Here is an 18,579-nt window from a genome sequence, read left to right on the forward strand (position 1 = left end):
ATGGCGGTGAACCAGAACCATACGGTGGACCGCCGTGGGGCCGCCATCCCTTCTGGCGAAAGGTGCCTGAGGGGACTTACAGGCTGCTGTTGCGGACTGAGGAGATGGTCATGGTAGACACGCGCGCTAGAAAGCGCTCGGCGAATCGAGGACTCTCCCGCCCTTTCCGTGCGCGTTCCTCTGAGCTCCGCCCCTGACGTCTGAGGCGGCTGCTTGGCGCATGCGCGGTGTGCTAGGGTCGGGGTGGGGGCGCGCAGGCATCCTCAAAGGAAAGGCCAGAGAAGAGTAGGTCAGCAAGCGTCAAACAACCGCCATCAGTTGTGCGTGTGACTTTAGGGGGAGGGGGTTGGCAGTCATCCGAAGGGCCCTGGTTGTGCCTCACGCGATCAGGAACAAAGGCCCAGGCCAGGCGAGTTGGAAGAGGAGCTAGCATGTAGCATGTATGTAACTGCAGGAAGACTCAGAGCCGTCACAAGCTTTCTCAGAATTCCCCCGCCCCCCAAAGCTTCCTTTCTTTGTTGTTTCAACCTGGGACATGACCGCATCGCCTTTATTGAAAAGATTGGGAACAAAAGGACGAGTGTCCAGGAAGAATGGCACCCCCAACCTCTCATGGTGCTGGTGTTAGGCCCACATTTTGAGAGACTCCCCAACAGACCACCCAAGAGCCGAGGGTCCAAATGCAATTGCAAGGAAGTCTTTTTTTTTTTTTTAAGTTTTTCAAGACAGGGTTTCTCTGTGTAGCCTTGGCTGTCCTGGACTCTCTTTGTAGACCAGGCTGGCCTCGAACTCACAGAGATCCGCCTGCCTCTGCCTCCCGAGTGCTGAGATTAAAGGCGTGCGCCACCACACCCGGCCTGCAGGTTTGAGCCCGGGCCACCGCTCCTAAGCAGTGGCACAGCAGATACAAGGAAGTGGCCTCGAGTCTCAATTGAGAGGTTTTTTTATAGATTTTAGACAAAAGAAATGAGTTTTACAGTATATGATAGGCCGGCATTTGGGCAGAAAAGCTGCAAGCAGGGAGTTATAAGCCTTGGTGTTTCGTTGGTTGGGTAATAGGTGTGAGGGCAAGTTGGCCTATAGAAAAGATTGGTTGAAGCAGTCATGGGGGCATTAGGAACTTGGGCCTGCCTTCTAATTGGCTGTTGCTATGTGCCAGACCACCTGCTGGTCAGCTTGACCAGCAGAGAGTATATTTGGACTTTCCCAAGGTGAGCTGATTGTGTTGCTAGGGGAACATTTTTCTGTTTAGACTAGTTTGTGGTTTTTATGGAATCTGGGTTCAGCCCTCGGCCAGGTTTAACACAAAATGGAGTTTCTTTTTCAAAATGGAGGGTGTCTGGTCCTTACACTGGGACTTGTAAGGTGGCTTCTGTCTGAGGAGAAGCCCATCCCTAGACAAACTTAAGAGCTTGCTGCACTCCCCTCTCTAACCCACCACTCTCCCACTTCCCTTGCGCTGTCTCTGCCTCTCCTGAATTACATCCTCTCTGTTGAGTTTCCTTCATTTCCCCACCAGGCTGTGAGACTCAAATTCAAATCATAGAACTCCTGAGAACAGTTTGAGGCCAACCTGGTCAACAAAGAGCTGCAGGACAGCAAAACCTCAAAAACCCCAAAAGAAGCTGGGCGTGGTGGTGCACACCTTTAATCCCAGCCCCCCCTTTTTTTAAAAACTTTTTTTGTTCCTTTGACTTTTAAGAATCTGTGTTCTTGAATATGCAGCGATAATTTTCACTGAACAGCTAATTATGGCAAGCATTGTTCTTTGTCCTTCTAACTGTTGTGTCTGCAGTGAGGACAGAACGAAAGTATTCTCATTTCACAGGGAAGAAAATGAGAAATCATTTGTTCAAAATCCCTTGCAGTGCATATGAGAGAGCCTGAATTTGGATTTGAGATTACATGCTCTGCATCAACTTCTCTTGCTCTCCTCTTCATCAAAGGTTGTTTCTCTGACTTTCCCAGTTACAAATGGCTGTAGGGAAGTAATTTGAGAAGGGGAAATTGCTTCTATTTTTAGTTTTCCTTATAGTAACAATGCACATTTGAAAGTTTAATTGCAATTGTGCAATTGAGAGTGTAGCAATGGCCGGTGTGGGAGGCAGCACTCAGGGGCCGGGTGTGGGAGGCAGCACTCAGGGGCCGGGTGTGGGAGGCAGCACTCAGGAGGCAGAGGCAGGTGGATCACTGTGAGTTCGAGGCCAGCCTAGTCTACAAAGAGAGTCCAGGACAGCCAAGGATACACAGAGAAACCCTGCCTGAAAAAAAAGAAGAAGAAAAAAAAAAGAGCGAGTATAGCAACAATTGAGTGTGTGGAGACCAGGTCTTCGTGTTTGTTTAGCTAGGGCTGGCCCTGAACTTGTGATTCTTCTGCCTCAGCCTCCCAAGGAACGTTTGTAGTAATTAAACTACACCAAAACATCCCAGAAAAATCTCAGATTTGGAGTCGAACAAGGATTTATTCATACCAGAATACCAACCATTGGCATATTGGCTTAGGTAGTAACATTGAGAAACATCCTCAGCGTATTGGTAAACAAGGAAAAGACATTACAGAGAGGGGGGTGGGGTGGGGGTGGGGAAACATATTTCAGCGATGAGGAAGAATGTAGTGACTCAAGCTGAAATTAAAGTGTCTCGTTTCTGTCTTGTGTTGGCACAGACATGTTAAACATCCCTAATCTAAAAACCCAAAATGCTCCATTGAAGCCAGATGTGATGGTACAAGTCTGCTGGGATTATGTATGGCATTGTATCTGCCTTGTAGAGAATTTGTCAGCATGGCCTGAGAAGGCCAGGCTGTGTTGTAAAAATGGAAAAGATTCTCAGGGAGGCAGAGGCAGGTGGATCTCTGTGAGTTCGAGGCCAGCCTGGTCTACAAAGTGACAGGACAGCCAAGGCTACACAGAGAAGCTCTGTCTAGAAAAATCAAACAAACAAAAAATAGTACATTGTTTTATTTTATCCATTATTTAAAAATTTGTTCAGATAATACTTGATATTATGGTAGGAAAGTCAGGGGGAAAAGTTCATTACCCGAATTCCAACATTTAGTGGGTTTGCACTGTGGTGTTGCTTTCTCTGTACTTCTCCCTGTGGAAGCTCATACTTGTTACCCCCTTGCCACAGGCTTTGTAACTAACTTACATTTGCTAATAACATATCGGGTTATGTATCCATATCTATGTTATTAATGTCAATGGCTGATATTCCAGTGTGCATAAATTTTTGCTTAATTCTCAATATGAACTATTCTGAGATTTTCCCCTTCATTTGTAAGCATTATTATTTGGATTTTTAAAGAAAAGGTTTATTGCTTATACAGTACTCTGCCTGGGTACCAGAAGAGGGCACCGGTCCCATCATAGATGGGCCACCATGCAGTCACTGGGATTGAACCCAGGAGGTCTGGAAGAACAGCCAATACTCTGAACCTCTGAGACATCTCTTCAGCCCTACTACTAGGGATTAAAAAACAAAACGGGCTGGAGAGATGGCTCAGTGGTTCAGAGCACTGACTGCCCTTCCAGAGGTTCTGAGTTCAATTCCCAGCAACCACATGGTGGTTCACAACCATCTATAATGTGACCTAATATGCACTGTATACATAATAAATAAACAAATATTAAAAACAAAACAAAACAAAACAAAAAACAAAACAAAACAGGTCAGGTGTGGTGATGCACACCTTTAATCCCAGCAGAGGCAGGCAGATCTCTGTGAATTTAAGGTCAGCCTGATCTACAGAGTGAGTCCAGGATGACCAAGGCTACACAGAGAAACCCTGTCTCAAAAAACCAAAAGAAACAACCAACCGAAACAAAACAAAAAAATCCAATGTGTGTGTGCGCGCATATGCATGTGCCACAGCACATGTACAGGTCAGGACAACCTGTGGGAGGCCTCTTACCTTCTACCGTGGGAGTCCCAGGGATCAAACTCAGCTCAGTGGCAGGTGCCTTTGCTCATGGAGCCACCTTGCCAGGCTTTGCTTGAAAACATAGCTTTACCCATCTATCAAAATGTATCTTTGAGCCTGGTACCACCTGGCTCTGTGCTTTACCTGTGATGCTGAGGATGCTGTGAGAGGCAGGGAGGAGCCCGGGTTGAGCCTCTTTTCTGGTGTCCCAGTCCTACCCCATGTGAAAAAACCAGTAGTGACTTGGTTTCCAGTAATAGCTTAATATATGCGTCCAACTTGCCCTTTCAGCTGATGAAAACTTACCAGATGTTTTTCAAGTGCAGTTGTATTTATCTGACTTTTGGATAAAAAGTTACACCAGGACGGGCGTGGTGTGATCCCAGCACTTGGGAGGCAGAGGCAGAAGGATCGCTGTGAGTTCGAGGGCATCCTGGTCTACAGAGTGAGTTCCAGGACAGCCAAGGCTACACAGAGAGACCCTGTCTTGGGAGACGAGAACCAACAACAGCAGAAAGTTACACAGTTGTTTAACGAAGTGCTAACGGTTAGCGGTGCTGTCAGCGCTGGAAGAGTGGCTGAGTGCATCTGAAGGTGAAATGCCTTGACCAGGAGCCAGGGCCTGTGCAAGAAGGGGACCTCCAGGTTGTTTCTGTCCTAGAAATATGCTTGGAGCGAACCAGCCTCCAAAAAGAAAGAAAAACAGAGAAGTTGATATGAAGGGAACACCCTGCTCAGTCAGGCCAAGGCATCCCAAAGAGCTGAAGCCAAAGAAAATGATGAGTGGAAAACCGGGGCGAAGTCTCAATGTCACATTCACTACGCCCAAGGATAAAGGAAGAACTTAGGGCTCAGTGTTAATAATGGTGTTAGTATCACTCATATAAACGCCTTGCGGAGTACCAAGCTCAGTTGGGCTGGAAACCAATGATTACCTTTAGGATTTGAGCACAAGAACATCTACTACCGAACAGGTTTTGTTGGTGGTGGTGGTGGTGGTTTTTTGAGACAGGGTTTCTCTGTGTAGCCCTGGCTGTCCTGGAACTCATTCTGTAGACCAGGCTGTCCTTGAACTCACAGAGATCCATCTGCCTTTGCCTCCCAGTGCTGAGATTAAAGGCCTGCGCCACCACACACGGCTCTGAGTAGTTTTTTAAAACTATAAAATAGTTCATAGGAAAACATTTAAAAACTTTAAAGTGTTATGTTTCTATCTTGTCTTCACCCAGTACAGGCTGAACATTCCAGATCTGAAAATCTGAAATCTAAAATGCGGCAGTGAATTCAGGGGTGTTAGGGTTGGAGGGACGGCTCATCTATTCAGAGCATACCCTGTTCCACTGGAGGACCCAGGCTCAGGGCCCAGAACCCATGCTGGATGGCATGCAAATGCCTGGAACTCCAGCTCTAGAGGGCACTGGCCTCCTCTGGCCTTCAAGGGACCTACAGACATGCACATGCCACTCTCCCCCCTCGAGGGCAGACAAAAACACTTTTTAAAAATTCCAGGGGGCTGGAGGGAAAGCTCAGTGGTTAAGAGCACTGCCTGCTCTTCCTAAAGGACCCGGGTTCAATTCCCAGCGCCCATATGGCAGCTCACAACTGTCTGTAATTCCAGTTCCAAGGGATCTGACACCTTCACACAAATGCACATAAAATAAAACTAAATAAATTAAAAAAATAAAAAATAAAAAAAAAATAAAAATAAAAATTCCAGGTGTGGTGGTACATACCTGAAGATGAAACCACCTTGAAAATGCTAACACTCGGGTTGATGCAGGAGGATTGTGAGTTCTAGCCTAGCCTGGGCTATAGAGCAAGACCCTGTCTCTCCAAAACAACCCTTGAGTGCCACCAAATACCCCATCTGAAAAATTCCACTCCATGATACTTTGTTTTATGCATAGCATTGTTTAAAGGTTATATGTGGAACGTATATATGGAACCAATGAATGCCACATTTAGACTTGGGTCTCATTCCTCCCAAATCTCCTGTATATGCAAGCATTCCAAAGCCTAAAACTGTTCAGATTCTAAATATTTCATTAAGAAACACTCAAGTGATACTAAAAAACCAAGACTTTCTAGAAACTATTTTTGAATTCATTTTAAGAAAAGTAGGAAAATAATATAACTACCACATTGTTAGTTATCCCATCATAAAGGCTTTATTCATGTCTGATTGGCTTATGTGAGATTTTGCTTTTGTTTTTGTGGTGGTTTGAATGCCAATGGCGCTCATAGGCTCACAGAGAGTGGTACTATTAGGAGGCGTGGCCTTGTTGGAGTAGGTGTGGCCATTGTTGAAGGAAGTGTGGCACTAAAAGTAGGTTTTAGGGTTTTGGAGGCTCAAGCCAGGCCCAGTGTCACTCTGCTGCCTGCCAATCCAGACCTAGAACTCTCAGCTCCTTCTCCAGAACCTTCTCTGCTTGTGAGATGCCATGCTTCCCACCATAATAATGGACTAACCCTCTGAACTGTAAGACAGCCCCAATTAAATATTTTTCTTTTTAAGAGTTGCCATAGTCATAGCATCTCTTCACAGCAATAAAACTCTGCCCCACTCTTTTTTTTCCAATTAGTTTGTTTATTTGTTTTGTCTTGTTTTTCTGAGACAGGGTTTCTCTGTGTAGCCTTGGCTGTCCTAGACTCACTTTGTAAACCAGATATCTTAGTTTACAGGAATATAATTCAAACAATTACCACCTTATTTTTAATAATATAAAAAAATATTTTGTCCTATAGAGCTCTGCCTTCTCCCAAAACTTTACTGTCACAAACTACAGTTTTATATATTATCACTCTCACAATAAATATATAATTATTATTTTATCATATGATCTTAAACTGATCTTTGCACTATACCAACCTTCTACTGTATCAGCACATCACCATCTCTTCTTCAGTCATGTAGCTTCTGTGCCAAAAAATCTAGAGCTTGCAGTTTCTTTTTGTCTGCCTAGGGAGTCCCTCAAGTTCAAATCCCAGACAGCTTCCCAACTTGGTCTCACGGCTCTTCCTAGTGTTACTCATGCCGTGGATTGGTTCATGCCTATGGCATCTTCTCCCAAGTAGACAGTTTGCTTTCCATTTCTCCATCGCCGTTAGGGCTGTCGACTTTCCTGTCTGAACTGCCCCTGTACCATTCCCTCTGCCTAGTTAAACACTACCTATTGCTTTCTCTTTTAATTCTTTTGGTTTTAAATTTGGTTTATTTTGTTTTTTGTTTTTTGTTTTTTGAGACAAGGTTCCTCTGTGTAGCCTTGGCTGTCCTGGACTCGCTTTGTAGACCAGGCTGGCCTCGAACTCACAGCGATCCGCCTGCCTCTGCCTCCCGAGTGCTGGGATTATAGACGTGCGCCATCACATCGGGCTCCATTACTTATTTCTTAGCTTCCTAGAGTCAGCTCTAGCCACACCCTTTTTATGAGATCTTTCACAATTGTTTCCACCATAAATAACCCCTCCTGTTAAGTTACCGGGATATTTTTGTGCCATTTACATATGTCTCATTATTTGCATTATGTTCCGGGTCCGTGGTTTTTTGTTTGTTTGTTTGGTTTGGTTTTGGTTTTGGTTTTTGCTTTTTGCTTTTTCGAGACAGGGTTTCTCTGTGTATAGCCTTGGCTGTCCTGGACTCACTGTGTAGACCAGACTGGCCTTGAACTCACGGAGATCCACCTGCCTCTGCTTCCCTGAGTGCTAGGATTAAAGGTGTGTGCCACCACGCCCAGCTCCTCTCTCCTTTTAAAAGTAAACATTTAATGACTTACCCTTTGCTAGAGACAGAGTAGTGAAGCAGGCACTTCTTGTTTCTTTTTTTAAAAGATATTTACTTATTTATTATGTATATGAGTAGGCTGTCTTCATGCACACCAGAAGAGGGCATCTGATCGTAGTACAGATGGTTGTGAGCCACCATGTGGGTGCTGGGAATTGAACAAATACACTTAAAAACCCCAGCCAGACTCTGCAAGTGAGGAAAGCATGAGTCTGAATTACTCACATTTAGAGTGAAGACGGCATGGGGTGCTGGGGTTGTGGCAGTACCTGTCTGCCTGGCCTTCTACACACCAGCTGAGTAGCCCAAGAGCCTAGTTCTTCCAAGTTACGGCACAAGAAGTTTAAAGTTAGTGACACACATTGAGACTAGAACTAAGTTTGAAAAGACAAAGACCCATAAAGGGAGAAGATGTGTAAACCTAACTTTTATTTACCTGTTTCAGTTGTTTGTCTCAGAAGCTTACTGCCTCTGTCTGCTAACATAGGCCTAATCCTGGAAGCTTCTAGCCTCCGTACAATCTAACCTAGGCCTAGAATGTTTTCAGCCTCTGAGACTTACTGCTGAATAAGCTCACCCTTTCTTGTTCTTACTGAGCTTATAGCTGGCTCGTTCAATTTAGCTGTTCTGGCTCAAGCTTCTCTCCCAGTTGATTTATTCAATCTGGCTTCTCTCTTGGCCTCTAAGTTGCTTTTCTTGACCTCAAACTAACTCCAACAATCTGCTCTACTCCTGTGGCTCCTTCTTATTCTCTGGCTCATTCTGTCTTCACCCATGTCTAGTTCTTTCTCTCATTCAACCTCTGTAAAACTCTCGAGGTGAACCTGCCTCCCCCCTCCCTTTGCATTGCCCCTTAAGTAGCTTCCCTTTCCTCTCTCTTCTTGTGAGAGTTGGGCGTATCCTAGTCTGTCAAATCTTTCTCTGATTCGTGACTTTTTCTGCCACTCAATTAAACATCACTTTCAAACATGGGTGCTTCCTTCTACAGACTAACTTTGCCTTCATTGTAAGGTGTGCACTACCATGTCTGGACCTAAGCTTTTCTTTACCTGAAACTTGCTCTATACCAGCCTGGCCTTGAACTTAGATCTGCTTGCCTCTGTCTTTTTATTAAAGGCATGTTTGTATTCACCCTGATCACACAGAAATAGAAGGTCTTTGGATGTGATCTCTTGCCAGAGCAGCCGTGTTCTGAATTAAAATTCCTCTACAAAAAGGGCCTGGAGAGATAACTTAGTAGGTAAGAGCCCTTCTTGCTCTTCTGAAGGACACAAGCTTGGTTCCCGGCACCCGTGTCAGTCAGCTCACAACTACCTGTGACTCCAGTTCCAGGGGGGCCTAAAGCCCCCTTCTGGTCTGTGACCATCCACACACCCATGACCCACCCATGCATAAACTTAAATTTATAAAGAAGAATAAAGCCTGTTTATTTTAAAAATTATTATTTTGTGTGAATGGGTATTTTCCTTGCATGTGTCTGTGCACCATGTATGTGAAGGTTCCTTGGAGACCAGAAGAGGGCATCAGCTCTCCTGGAACTGAGATGCTAACTCTCGTGAGCTGTCATGTGGTGCTGGGAATCAAACCTGGGTCCTCTGAAAGAGGAGTCAGCGGTCTGAACCGGTGAGCCATTGCTCCAGCCCCCAAAAAATCTCCTTTAAAAGGGAGACTAGGAGTAAATTGTTCAAGAATAACATTGTTTGTCCCTTCCATTGCCCCAACTGTGAGTAGCAGCTAGTGCCTCTCAACTGACACCTTTGTTTGTGCTATTTTGCTGTGCTCTTCGGCAGTGCTGGGGATGGCATTTCGCCTCACGTGTTCTGGGCAAGCACTCAAGCCCAGAGTTGCATGCCCAGCCCTGTGTGTGTCATTTTATGTGCTTCCCCCCACCCCCAAACAAGGTCTACTATATAGTCCTGCCTGTCCTAGAACTCACTTTGTAGACCAGGCTGGCCTCGAACTCAGAGTACCTGCCTCTGTCTCCAGAGTGCTGGGATTAAAGACGTGTACCACTGCTGCCCTGCTCATTCTGTGTATTTTAACACTCGTTGCCTGCCTTGCCTTTCTGCAGCCTCTTGAAGAAGAGTTCAGATGTGGACCTGTCCTTCCCCCAGCCACCGCCAGGCTCCAACCTCTTCAGTGGTACAAAGAGGGGAACCCTGTTTCTTACCTCATACCGGGTAATTTATACTTTTCTTTTGATTGACTGATTAGCTTATATTTGTCTTTTTCTTAAGCTTAAAAAAAGTTAGACATGGGGCTGGAGAGATGGCTCAGAAGTTAAGAGCACTGGCTCTTCTGCCAACGGTCCTGAGTTCAATTTCCAGCAACCACGTGATGGCTCACAACCATCTGTAATGAGATCTGGTGCCCGCTTCTGGCATGCAGGCACAAATGGGGGACAGAATACTGTATTTAAAAAAAAAAGTTAAACATCTGGACTTGGTGGCACATACCTTTGTTCTCAGCACTTGGGAGCCAAAAGTGGGCGGATCTCTCTGAGTTCAAGGCCAGCCTGGTCTTCAAATTGAGTTCCAGGACAGCCAGGACTACACAGAAACCCTGTCGGGGGGTGGGGGGGGGCGGGGTGGTTACACCTTGGCTTTTAAAGTGTGCTACTGTGAGACTTCCATTTTGAAGAAGGATGGAAGATGACCTTTTTTTCAATTGGGCCACATTGCCCAAGCGACCTTGGCCTTGCTTTTGCAAGTCTCTACCCATGGACAAATTCTGTATTCCTTTTCCAAAGTTTCCTTTCTCACTTAGGTGATTTTTGTGGCTTCACGTTCAGACAATGACCCCATGTTGTCTTTTATGATGCCTTTCCATCTCATGACCAACTGCACTGTGGAGCAGCCAGTCTTTGGTGCAAACTACATTAAAGGGACAGTTCAGGCAGCTCCAGAGGGTGAGTTTTTTTCTCCTAGAAGGGCCTTCCCCACAACCCAGAAAAGATTCTAGAAAGGTTCGGTCTGGTTTCATGTTAGAAACTGCCCTACTCCAGTGTGTTCCCCGCATCTGTAAGGATTTGCCATTTCTTCCCCCAGGTGGCTGGGAAGGATCCACTCCTTTTAAAATAGTCTTCAGAAAAGGAGGTGCTATCGACTTTGCCCAGCTGATGGCCAAAGCTGCGGCTGCTGGTGAGTGGTGCCCACAGTAAAAGCTTTAGGGGTTAAGGAGCAGAAACAAGACTATTACCCAGCAGAGACTGGCTCGCCCTGCGTGGGTTGGTGTTTCTCCATGAATTAATTACACAAGCATTTCCTGAGTGTATCTGTTGTGTGTCAAACCCCACACTGTAGCTTATTAACCTCCCCCTGTCCTGGAGGAGCCGGGAGCCTGTGGTCAGACATCTACATGACTAACCTGCCTGCCTCTTGTGCCACGTCCTGCACACCATGGTCCTGGATGCCTGAGTAAAGCAGCCTGGGGATAAAGAACAAATAGCTGGGATCTGGTAGGCGGAGCTTGCTCTGAGGGAGCGGCAACCAACGGACAGACACAGCTCATAACCTCAAAAGTGTTTATAAGAACAGCACAAAGCCGAGCGTGGTGGTGCACACCTTTAATCCCAGCACTCAGGAGGCAGAGGCAGGCGATCGCTGTGAGTTCGAGGCCAGCCTGGTCTACAAAGTGAGTCCAGGACAGCCAAGGCTATACAGAGAAACCTTGTCTCGAAAAAACAAAAACAAAAACAAACAAAAAAAGAACAGCACAAAAGGAGAGGTCTGGCCTTCTCAGCAGGAGTCTCTGTGGGAGCAGTCTCAGGCTGGGAACACAAACTATCAATGTTTGCAAGTGGATTAGAGCAAGGCTTTGCCAATCCCCTGTGCCTGAGGGAAGACTTTGCCAGGTTTCTTTTGATCTTCTCACCTCAGCCTTGGTCTTGCGTCTCTTTTGTTTGTTCTTATCTTCCACGAGAGGGGAGTTAGTGATAACTTCTGTCCTGCAGTACTGTAGGACTGTACTAATGACTGTACAGAAAATGTTTTCTGTGATGGTTCTCTGTGTAACCTTGGCTGTCCTGGAACTCACTCTGTAGACCAGGCTGGCCTTGAACTCAGAGATCTGCCTGCCTCTGCCTCCCGAGTGCCGGGATTGCGCCTCACTGCCTCCTGTGCTCTTACAACTCACTCAGTTTGCACCTTGTGCTCTCTCTTCTCTGCGTTGTCATTTCATTCTGTCTGGAAGGCTCTTTCCTTTTCTTTTTTTGCTGCCTACCTCAAACTCCAATCTAAATGCTGAAAACACGGCCTAATAAAGACATTTGCAGACACGTTTTTATTTGCTTTAACAGAGGCATGAATATGGTGCCACAGATACAAGGGAAGAGGATATAATGTGTCTAGGGTACTACAGTGAGTGAGCCGGATGCTGTGTGCCATGGTCAAGACCCATAGTCAGTGTAAGTTGGAGAGGAGATGAGTTCAATTTAAAGACATGTAATTTAGTTAGCACTTTGTAAATATTTGCTACACTGGACAGGTGTCTAAGCCCTTTTACGATGGTCAGTTTAATGCTCATAAAACCTCATGATATAGATACTTGTTAGATGGGGAAACCAAGTAAGTGGTGGTTATATAGTAAGCACTACGTTAGGCCCAAGGTAACTGCAGGCAATGAGACAAAATCTCTGCTCTCAGCAAGTATGCAGTTTAAGAAAAGGGCCACGTGTGCTTTTTACCTGGTATCACCAAAGTGTTGATGGCTCACATGTAAGATGTCAGTCAATACAATTAGTCAGTTCATAGCTGCTGTATATCTGATTTAAAAGAATAAAGAGTTTGTATTTTGCCGAATTGTCTTCTCAGCTGCCCAAGGAGTTCCACTCAGAGTTGCAAGTTTCTGGATGACCCCTCTAGGAATTTATGTCATCGCTGGGGAGAGGGGCATGTATGCTCCCCAGGCATGCCAAGGTGAGAGAAAGGAACGTGTGTGTGCCCCCCAGGCATGCCAAGGTGAGAGAAAGGAACGTGTGTGCCCCCCAGGCATGCCAAGGTGAGAGAAAGGAACGTGTGTGCCCCCCAGGCATGCCAAGGTGAGAGAAAGGAACGTGTGTGCCCCCCAGGCATGCCAAGGTGAGAGAAAGGAACGTGTGTGTGCCCCCCAGGCATGCCAAGGTGAGAGAAAGGAACGTGTGTGCCCCCCAGGCATGCCAAGGTGAGAGAAAGGAACGTGTGTGCCCCCCAGGCATGCCAAGGTGAGAGAAAGGAACGTGTGTGCCCCCCAGGCATGCCAAGGTGAGGTATTGGAAGAGATGCCCCCAGGGAGTGGAAAAGTGCGCCAGGGACCTGAAGACAATTCACCACAGCCTTGTTTCAGCTCCAATTTGAGAGAAGCGCCAGAGTTTGGTTTTCTTTTTCTTTTTCTTTTTCTTTTTCTTTCTTTCTTTCTGCCCCCCCTCCCCCCCGACGGGGTCTCTCTGTGTAGCCTTGGCTGTCCTAGACTCACTTCGTAGACCAGGCTGGCCTCGGACTCACATCGATCCCCCTGCTTCTGCCTCCTGAGTGCTGGGATTAAAGGTGTGCGCCACCACACCTGGCCCAGAGTTTGGTTTTCATGGCTTTTCTTCCTGGTTGAAACCCATCAGTGAGTAAGCAAATGACTGGACTTGCATTTCAGACTCTATTCTTCTTGTCTGTCACTCTGCATGTTTGTGACAGGGCTGGTCTGTAATTCACTGTCCTGCCTCAGCCTCCTGAGTGCTGAGGTTCTGTGCGGCCGTGTCTTAGACCGACTTTGATGGTGGTGCACAGGCACAGCACCACCTCAGCAACCCTGCTGGCGAGGAGTGCACCTCCTGCTGAGAGCCTGAGCAGGAAGCTCAGTTCTGTGCACCTCTCCTGACTTTACAGGATTATGGCCTTCAAGGCTGCTGTGCCTTCCAGCCCCACCCTGGGCTTCACCGCCTGTGTGTGCCCTTTAACATTTGGTGTGCCTTAGAGGGGCAGAGCTGCGGGCTTCCATGAAGACCTACCTGCCTTGCTCAGTAGTATATGAGCCAGGCACCCCCTTCTTTTTATTTATGACGTTCTCGAGATAAATATTACTGGTGTGTTAAAATAATATCTCTAAAGCCCTGAGTTCATTCAGATCACCAGAGCAATGCTAAGACCTTCACTGGGCAATGGCTAGAGGTAACGTCTTAGCATGGTTGAATTCTCATGTGTGAGTTTTTCTTGGCATTATTTTTTTGTTCTTTAGTTATTCTTTGCAGGGTAACCATTTTCTTTCTTCTTTTTGTCATCCCAGTTGCCCATGGAGCCCCACCTGCAGGATACGGACCCTCACCTGCAGGATATGGACCCCCACCTGTAGGATATGGAGCCCCACCTCCTAGATACGATGTCCTGCCTCCTGGATACGGGTCCCCTCCTCCTCTATACATAGCTACCCCTATGGGCTATGGAGTTCCACCTCCTGGGTACAGAGCCCCACCTGTGAGCTATGGCGCCCCGACTGTGGAGTATGGAGTCGTACCTCCCACACACGGAACTACACCTATGGGATCCGGGTCCCCACCTCCCAGATATGAAGCCCCGCCCATGGGGTACGGAACTCCTCCTTCAGGATATGGGTCCGTACCTCCGGGATCTAGAGCCCTGCCCACAGCACATGACACTCCACCTGCTGGGTCTGAAGCAAGGCCTTCCATTTCTGCAGCAGCCCAGACTCGTGGATTTCAGGCATCTTTTCCATCTACCTCGTCTTCACCGGCCTATTCCCCCCCTTCTAAGATGTAAACCTTGAAGTTTCACCGAGCAAAGCCACACCCTAACGTTGACGTCAAGATAAGGAGAAGCACGCAGGTGTGAGCTCACAGGTCTAGGTAGTTGGCCTCCCCTCTTGGAAGTTCAGTCGTAGGGCGAAGCCTTTCCTCCACACCTTGGCTTTAGAAGCAGTGTCAATTCTTGATTAGCTGGATAAAAGGGGAGTAGCAGCAGAGGGCTAAGTCCATAATGGCTTGGTTGACATTGGATGCATTTTAAAACATACTTTGGTGTGAGTTTGCAAAATGTCTCCTGCCTTTCTCCTGATCTCCATTCAAATGCCTTTATACTAATCTGTTTGGTAGATACTAAGACCTGCTAAAATGTCATGTTGAGATCTGGGCCCGGTGCTGCAGGCCTGTAACCCCAACTGCCAGAGAGGGTGAGGCAGAAGGATAGCACGTTCAAGGCTTGCCTAGGCTACAGAGTCAAAGCCAGCCTGCACAGCTTAGTGAGCTCCTGTCTCAAAAGCTATAAAAGGGCCAGGGCTGGAGCTTGGCTGTAGTTTGCTTGCCTGGGGTGCTGATGTTGTAGGGTTAACCCCCAGTACCAAAACCTAATTGATTAATTGCAAACCTAGGTGCCAGGCATGGGTACATATGCCTGAAATCCCAGCAGCACTTGAGAGGTTCAAGGTCACCTCTGGCTATCTAGGGAGTTAACTGTCAGCCCAGGCTACATTAGACCCTGTCTCGAAAACAAAATCCAAACTGCATCACACTGAACACATGTCCCTTAAAGAGTGCTCTTTACTGGAAGAGTGGGACAACCTTGAGTGTCCAGTGAAAGAGGACCTTACAGATTACAGTATATGCGCACAGTAGAAGAGTAGACTTGGAAAGCAGCCTTTATGGTGGCGCATGTCTTTAATCCCAGCACTCGGGAGGCAGAGGCAGGCGGATCGCTGTGAGTTCGAGGTCAGCCTGGTCTACAAAGTGAGTCCAGGATGGCCAAGGCTACACAGAGAAACCCTGTCTCGAAAAACAAAAACAACAACAACAACAAAAAGACCAAAACAAGCAATAAAGCAAAAACACCACAGGTCCAAAGCAGCAGGCTGGGGCAGAGTAACTCCCAGCATGCACACTAACAGCCTACAGTCAGAACACGTGAAGAGCTAGAAAAAGAAGAGTGGACTCAGAGAGATGGTCACGTGCTCACATGCGTCTCACAAGCAGAGGTCCTGACGTTGATCATTAGTGCAAGTAAGAAACCAGATCCGGTAACACATACCTGTGTTCCTGTTCTGTAGGTGAGGGTGCAGAGACACATCCTTGGGGCTTGCTGGCCAGCAGTCAATCTGAATCAGTGAGTCCTTGGATCAGAGAACTTGTTTCCAATAGGCTGGAGAGCAATTGAGGAATATGCCTGACATTGACCTCTAACCTTTTCATGCACACTTAGACATGCACACCTTTACTCAGTGTGTTTAACTTTAAAAGGAGAGAAATGTATATGTGAATTACCAATTAGCAACGGAGGCAATAACATTAACGGAGGCAGTTAATGTTTATGACAACATTTTTGAAAGGATACTCGACTTGAAATGAGAAAACATTTCCAAATGTTGAATGGGTTTGTTCCCACGCTGCTGAGGATTGCGCCCAGGGTTGTGCACACACTGGCAGGTGCTCTACCACTGGGATGCCTTCTCCACCACCATTAAAATCTGTGCTGTAGCAGTTTCTCATCTCAGTGTCCACCCCTAAGGGATGTTTGCACATGCCCACAACGATGCATATGGACAGGGTCCATTACACTCTTTGTTTCCCATAGCACAAAATTAGAAATAACTTGCACGATGGTTAATTTCTTTTTTTCTTTTCTTTTCGTTTTTTGAGAAAGGGTCTCTGTGTAGCCTTGGCTGTCCTAGACTGGCTATGTAGGCCAGGGTGGCCTCACACTCACAGCGATCCTTCGCCTGCCTCTCAAGTGCTGGGATTAAAGGTGATGGTTAATTTCTATTGTCAACTTGATCAGATTGAGAAACTCCTGGGCATACTGGGACACATTCCTGCGTGTGTCTGCGAGGCTGTTTCCAGAAGTCTAACTGAGAAAAATCCAAGTGCTGGGGTCCTCCACAGGATAGAAAGGGCATAAAGCAGAAAGGGCAGGTGGGCACTGTCTGTCCCTTTCTCTGCGTCCTGAACGGTGCTATGGACCCAGACCACATGTCTTCCCTATACGGACGGGCTGTACACCTTTGATTGAAGTTGCCGTTCGTAGATTATTTGGTAGTGACAAGAGTAATTAACAAAACACATGCCCATTAATATGAAATCTTGTCAAAGACTAGCTTCAACACCACAGAGTAAATTGAGGCGAGGCATAGATCCCCAGCTGGCTGGTCACCCCACAGACTTTCTCTGAGGGTAACTTTCTAGGCTGGAACTGATTGGTATCAGCAGGGGCTTCCACTGAGGGTGGCAGTGGGCCAGTGCTAGTAGCTTCCGGGGGGGGGGGTGCTTATACCTATTATGGTAAGTGTGGGTTAAAGCTGATGGCTCTTAGCAAGGGTGAGGGTGGGGGCCATGTGCTTTTTGTGGCAAGTGTTTTGAAAAGAAAAGGAAAGAAAAAGACCATACACACACTTGATGAAGTAAGACAGATTCCAGCAGGTAGATTCTAACAAGCTTCTGTAACTTCACATACACACACACACACACACGTTGGGTGGATGGAGAAAACTCCAGAGAGCGAATTCCAACAACTTTATTCTTTTCTTTTTTTTTTTTAACTTTATTATTTTACCCACGGCTTATATATCCCAGAAGATCTTTCAAGCAGTTCAAAGATCACACTGTGATTACAGTCTATTTTTCTTTAAGTGAATGATTATAATGAGCCTATGTAAGGAAAACATGTTCCTGATACCCTCACATGATCAGATGTTTTACATACTATGGGTGAGAAACAAGTATGAAAAACAAGTTATTCCCAAGAACCCATACAGGTTCGTGGCTAAGCAACTTGTTACATAGTACAAAGTGTGAGCAAGCAAGGTAATTTCTCTGCCAGCTTTTCTTTACTAGCAGGCTGCAAATTGCCGTTACAAAGAAAGAATCATCTTAAAAGGTAATCTTATAAAAATCTTAGAGGAATAACAAAGCAAACAAAACAAAACAAAAGAATAACAAAACCCAACAAACAAATAAAAAAACAGGAAAAGCATGTGTCTATGTCTATGTTGGGGATGTGCATGTGAACACAGGTGCCTGGGGAACAGCAACATTAGATCCCCCTGGAGCTGGAATTAGAGGCATCTGTAAGCCTATCTCTTCAGTCACTGTAAGCAAACAGATCATTCTGGTGGGAGAACGGCAGGCCCGAATGCTGAGAGAAGTGTGTTCAGGTGGGGCCCAGCTCGAGGTTTCAGAGGGCGAAGGGCTCAATTGTGAGCCATTGTGCCAGCACTTGGGAGGCTGAGGTAAAAGGCTTCAGTTGGCTGGGCATAGTGCATGCCTTTAATCCCATCACTCGAGGCTAACACAGAGAGATCCTGTCTCAAAAAAAAAAAAAAAAAAAGGCTTCAAATGGGCCAGTCTGAGCAGTACAGTGAGGCCGTTACTGGAAAAAAAAAAAGCATCAAGCAACAATTCTAACCTCCAAAATACAACGAATGAGAAAAGTGGGGTCACTTCTCTTACATCTGTAGTAACTGACCAGACGTCAGGAAAAACCTTAGGTACACAGGCTTCTGGGTGGGCAGCTGCACGAATTGGAAAAAAGACTGGAGGGAGACCATAAACTCCACTTGTACCTTTTGAATCTTGTTCTGTGTGCACGTAAAAAACCTATTTTTTAAATGAATAATTTAAAAGATAACTTGCTTAGTTCCCCTTTGCCTCCAAACTGCACAGTAGCTCCCCACAGTCTCTGGGGTCAAGGTTAGACTTCCAGTTCTTAAGCCTAACAGGGACCTTGTTATTGTCCCTGCTGGCCTACACTGACCTCTCCAGCTGCGTGATCCAGCTGTGCTGAGGCCCTGGCAGACACTGAAGTGAGCTGGCTTTGCGTCTGTGCCTTTCTCCCCACACCATTCCACTCACCTTTGAAAACCGCCCGGAAGTCCTTTCTCCTAAGAGCCTGCTCCTGGGCTAATTGCC

General features: G+C 46.5%; 1 protein-coding gene across 1 annotated transcript; it reads left to right on the forward strand.

Annotated features, from left to right (window-relative positions):
• On the forward strand, positions 1–14,446 carry Wbp2nl (WBP2 N-terminal like). Its single transcript, XM_051159409.1, has 6 exons — positions 1–62; positions 9,775–9,883; positions 10,470–10,611; positions 10,751–10,843; positions 12,515–12,619; positions 13,956–14,446. The coding sequence occupies exons 1-6, from the start codon at positions 1–3 to the stop codon at positions 14,444–14,446; spliced, it is 1,002 nt and encodes a 333-aa protein (XP_051015366.1).
• Positions 14,447–18,579: the final 4,133 nt, after the last annotated feature.

This window comes from Acomys russatus, chromosome 17 (genome assembly GCF_903995435.1).
Source record: "Acomys russatus chromosome 17, mAcoRus1.1, whole genome shotgun sequence".
In the NCBI taxonomy this organism is placed as follows: Eukaryota; Metazoa; Chordata; class Mammalia; order Rodentia; family Muridae; genus Acomys; species Acomys russatus.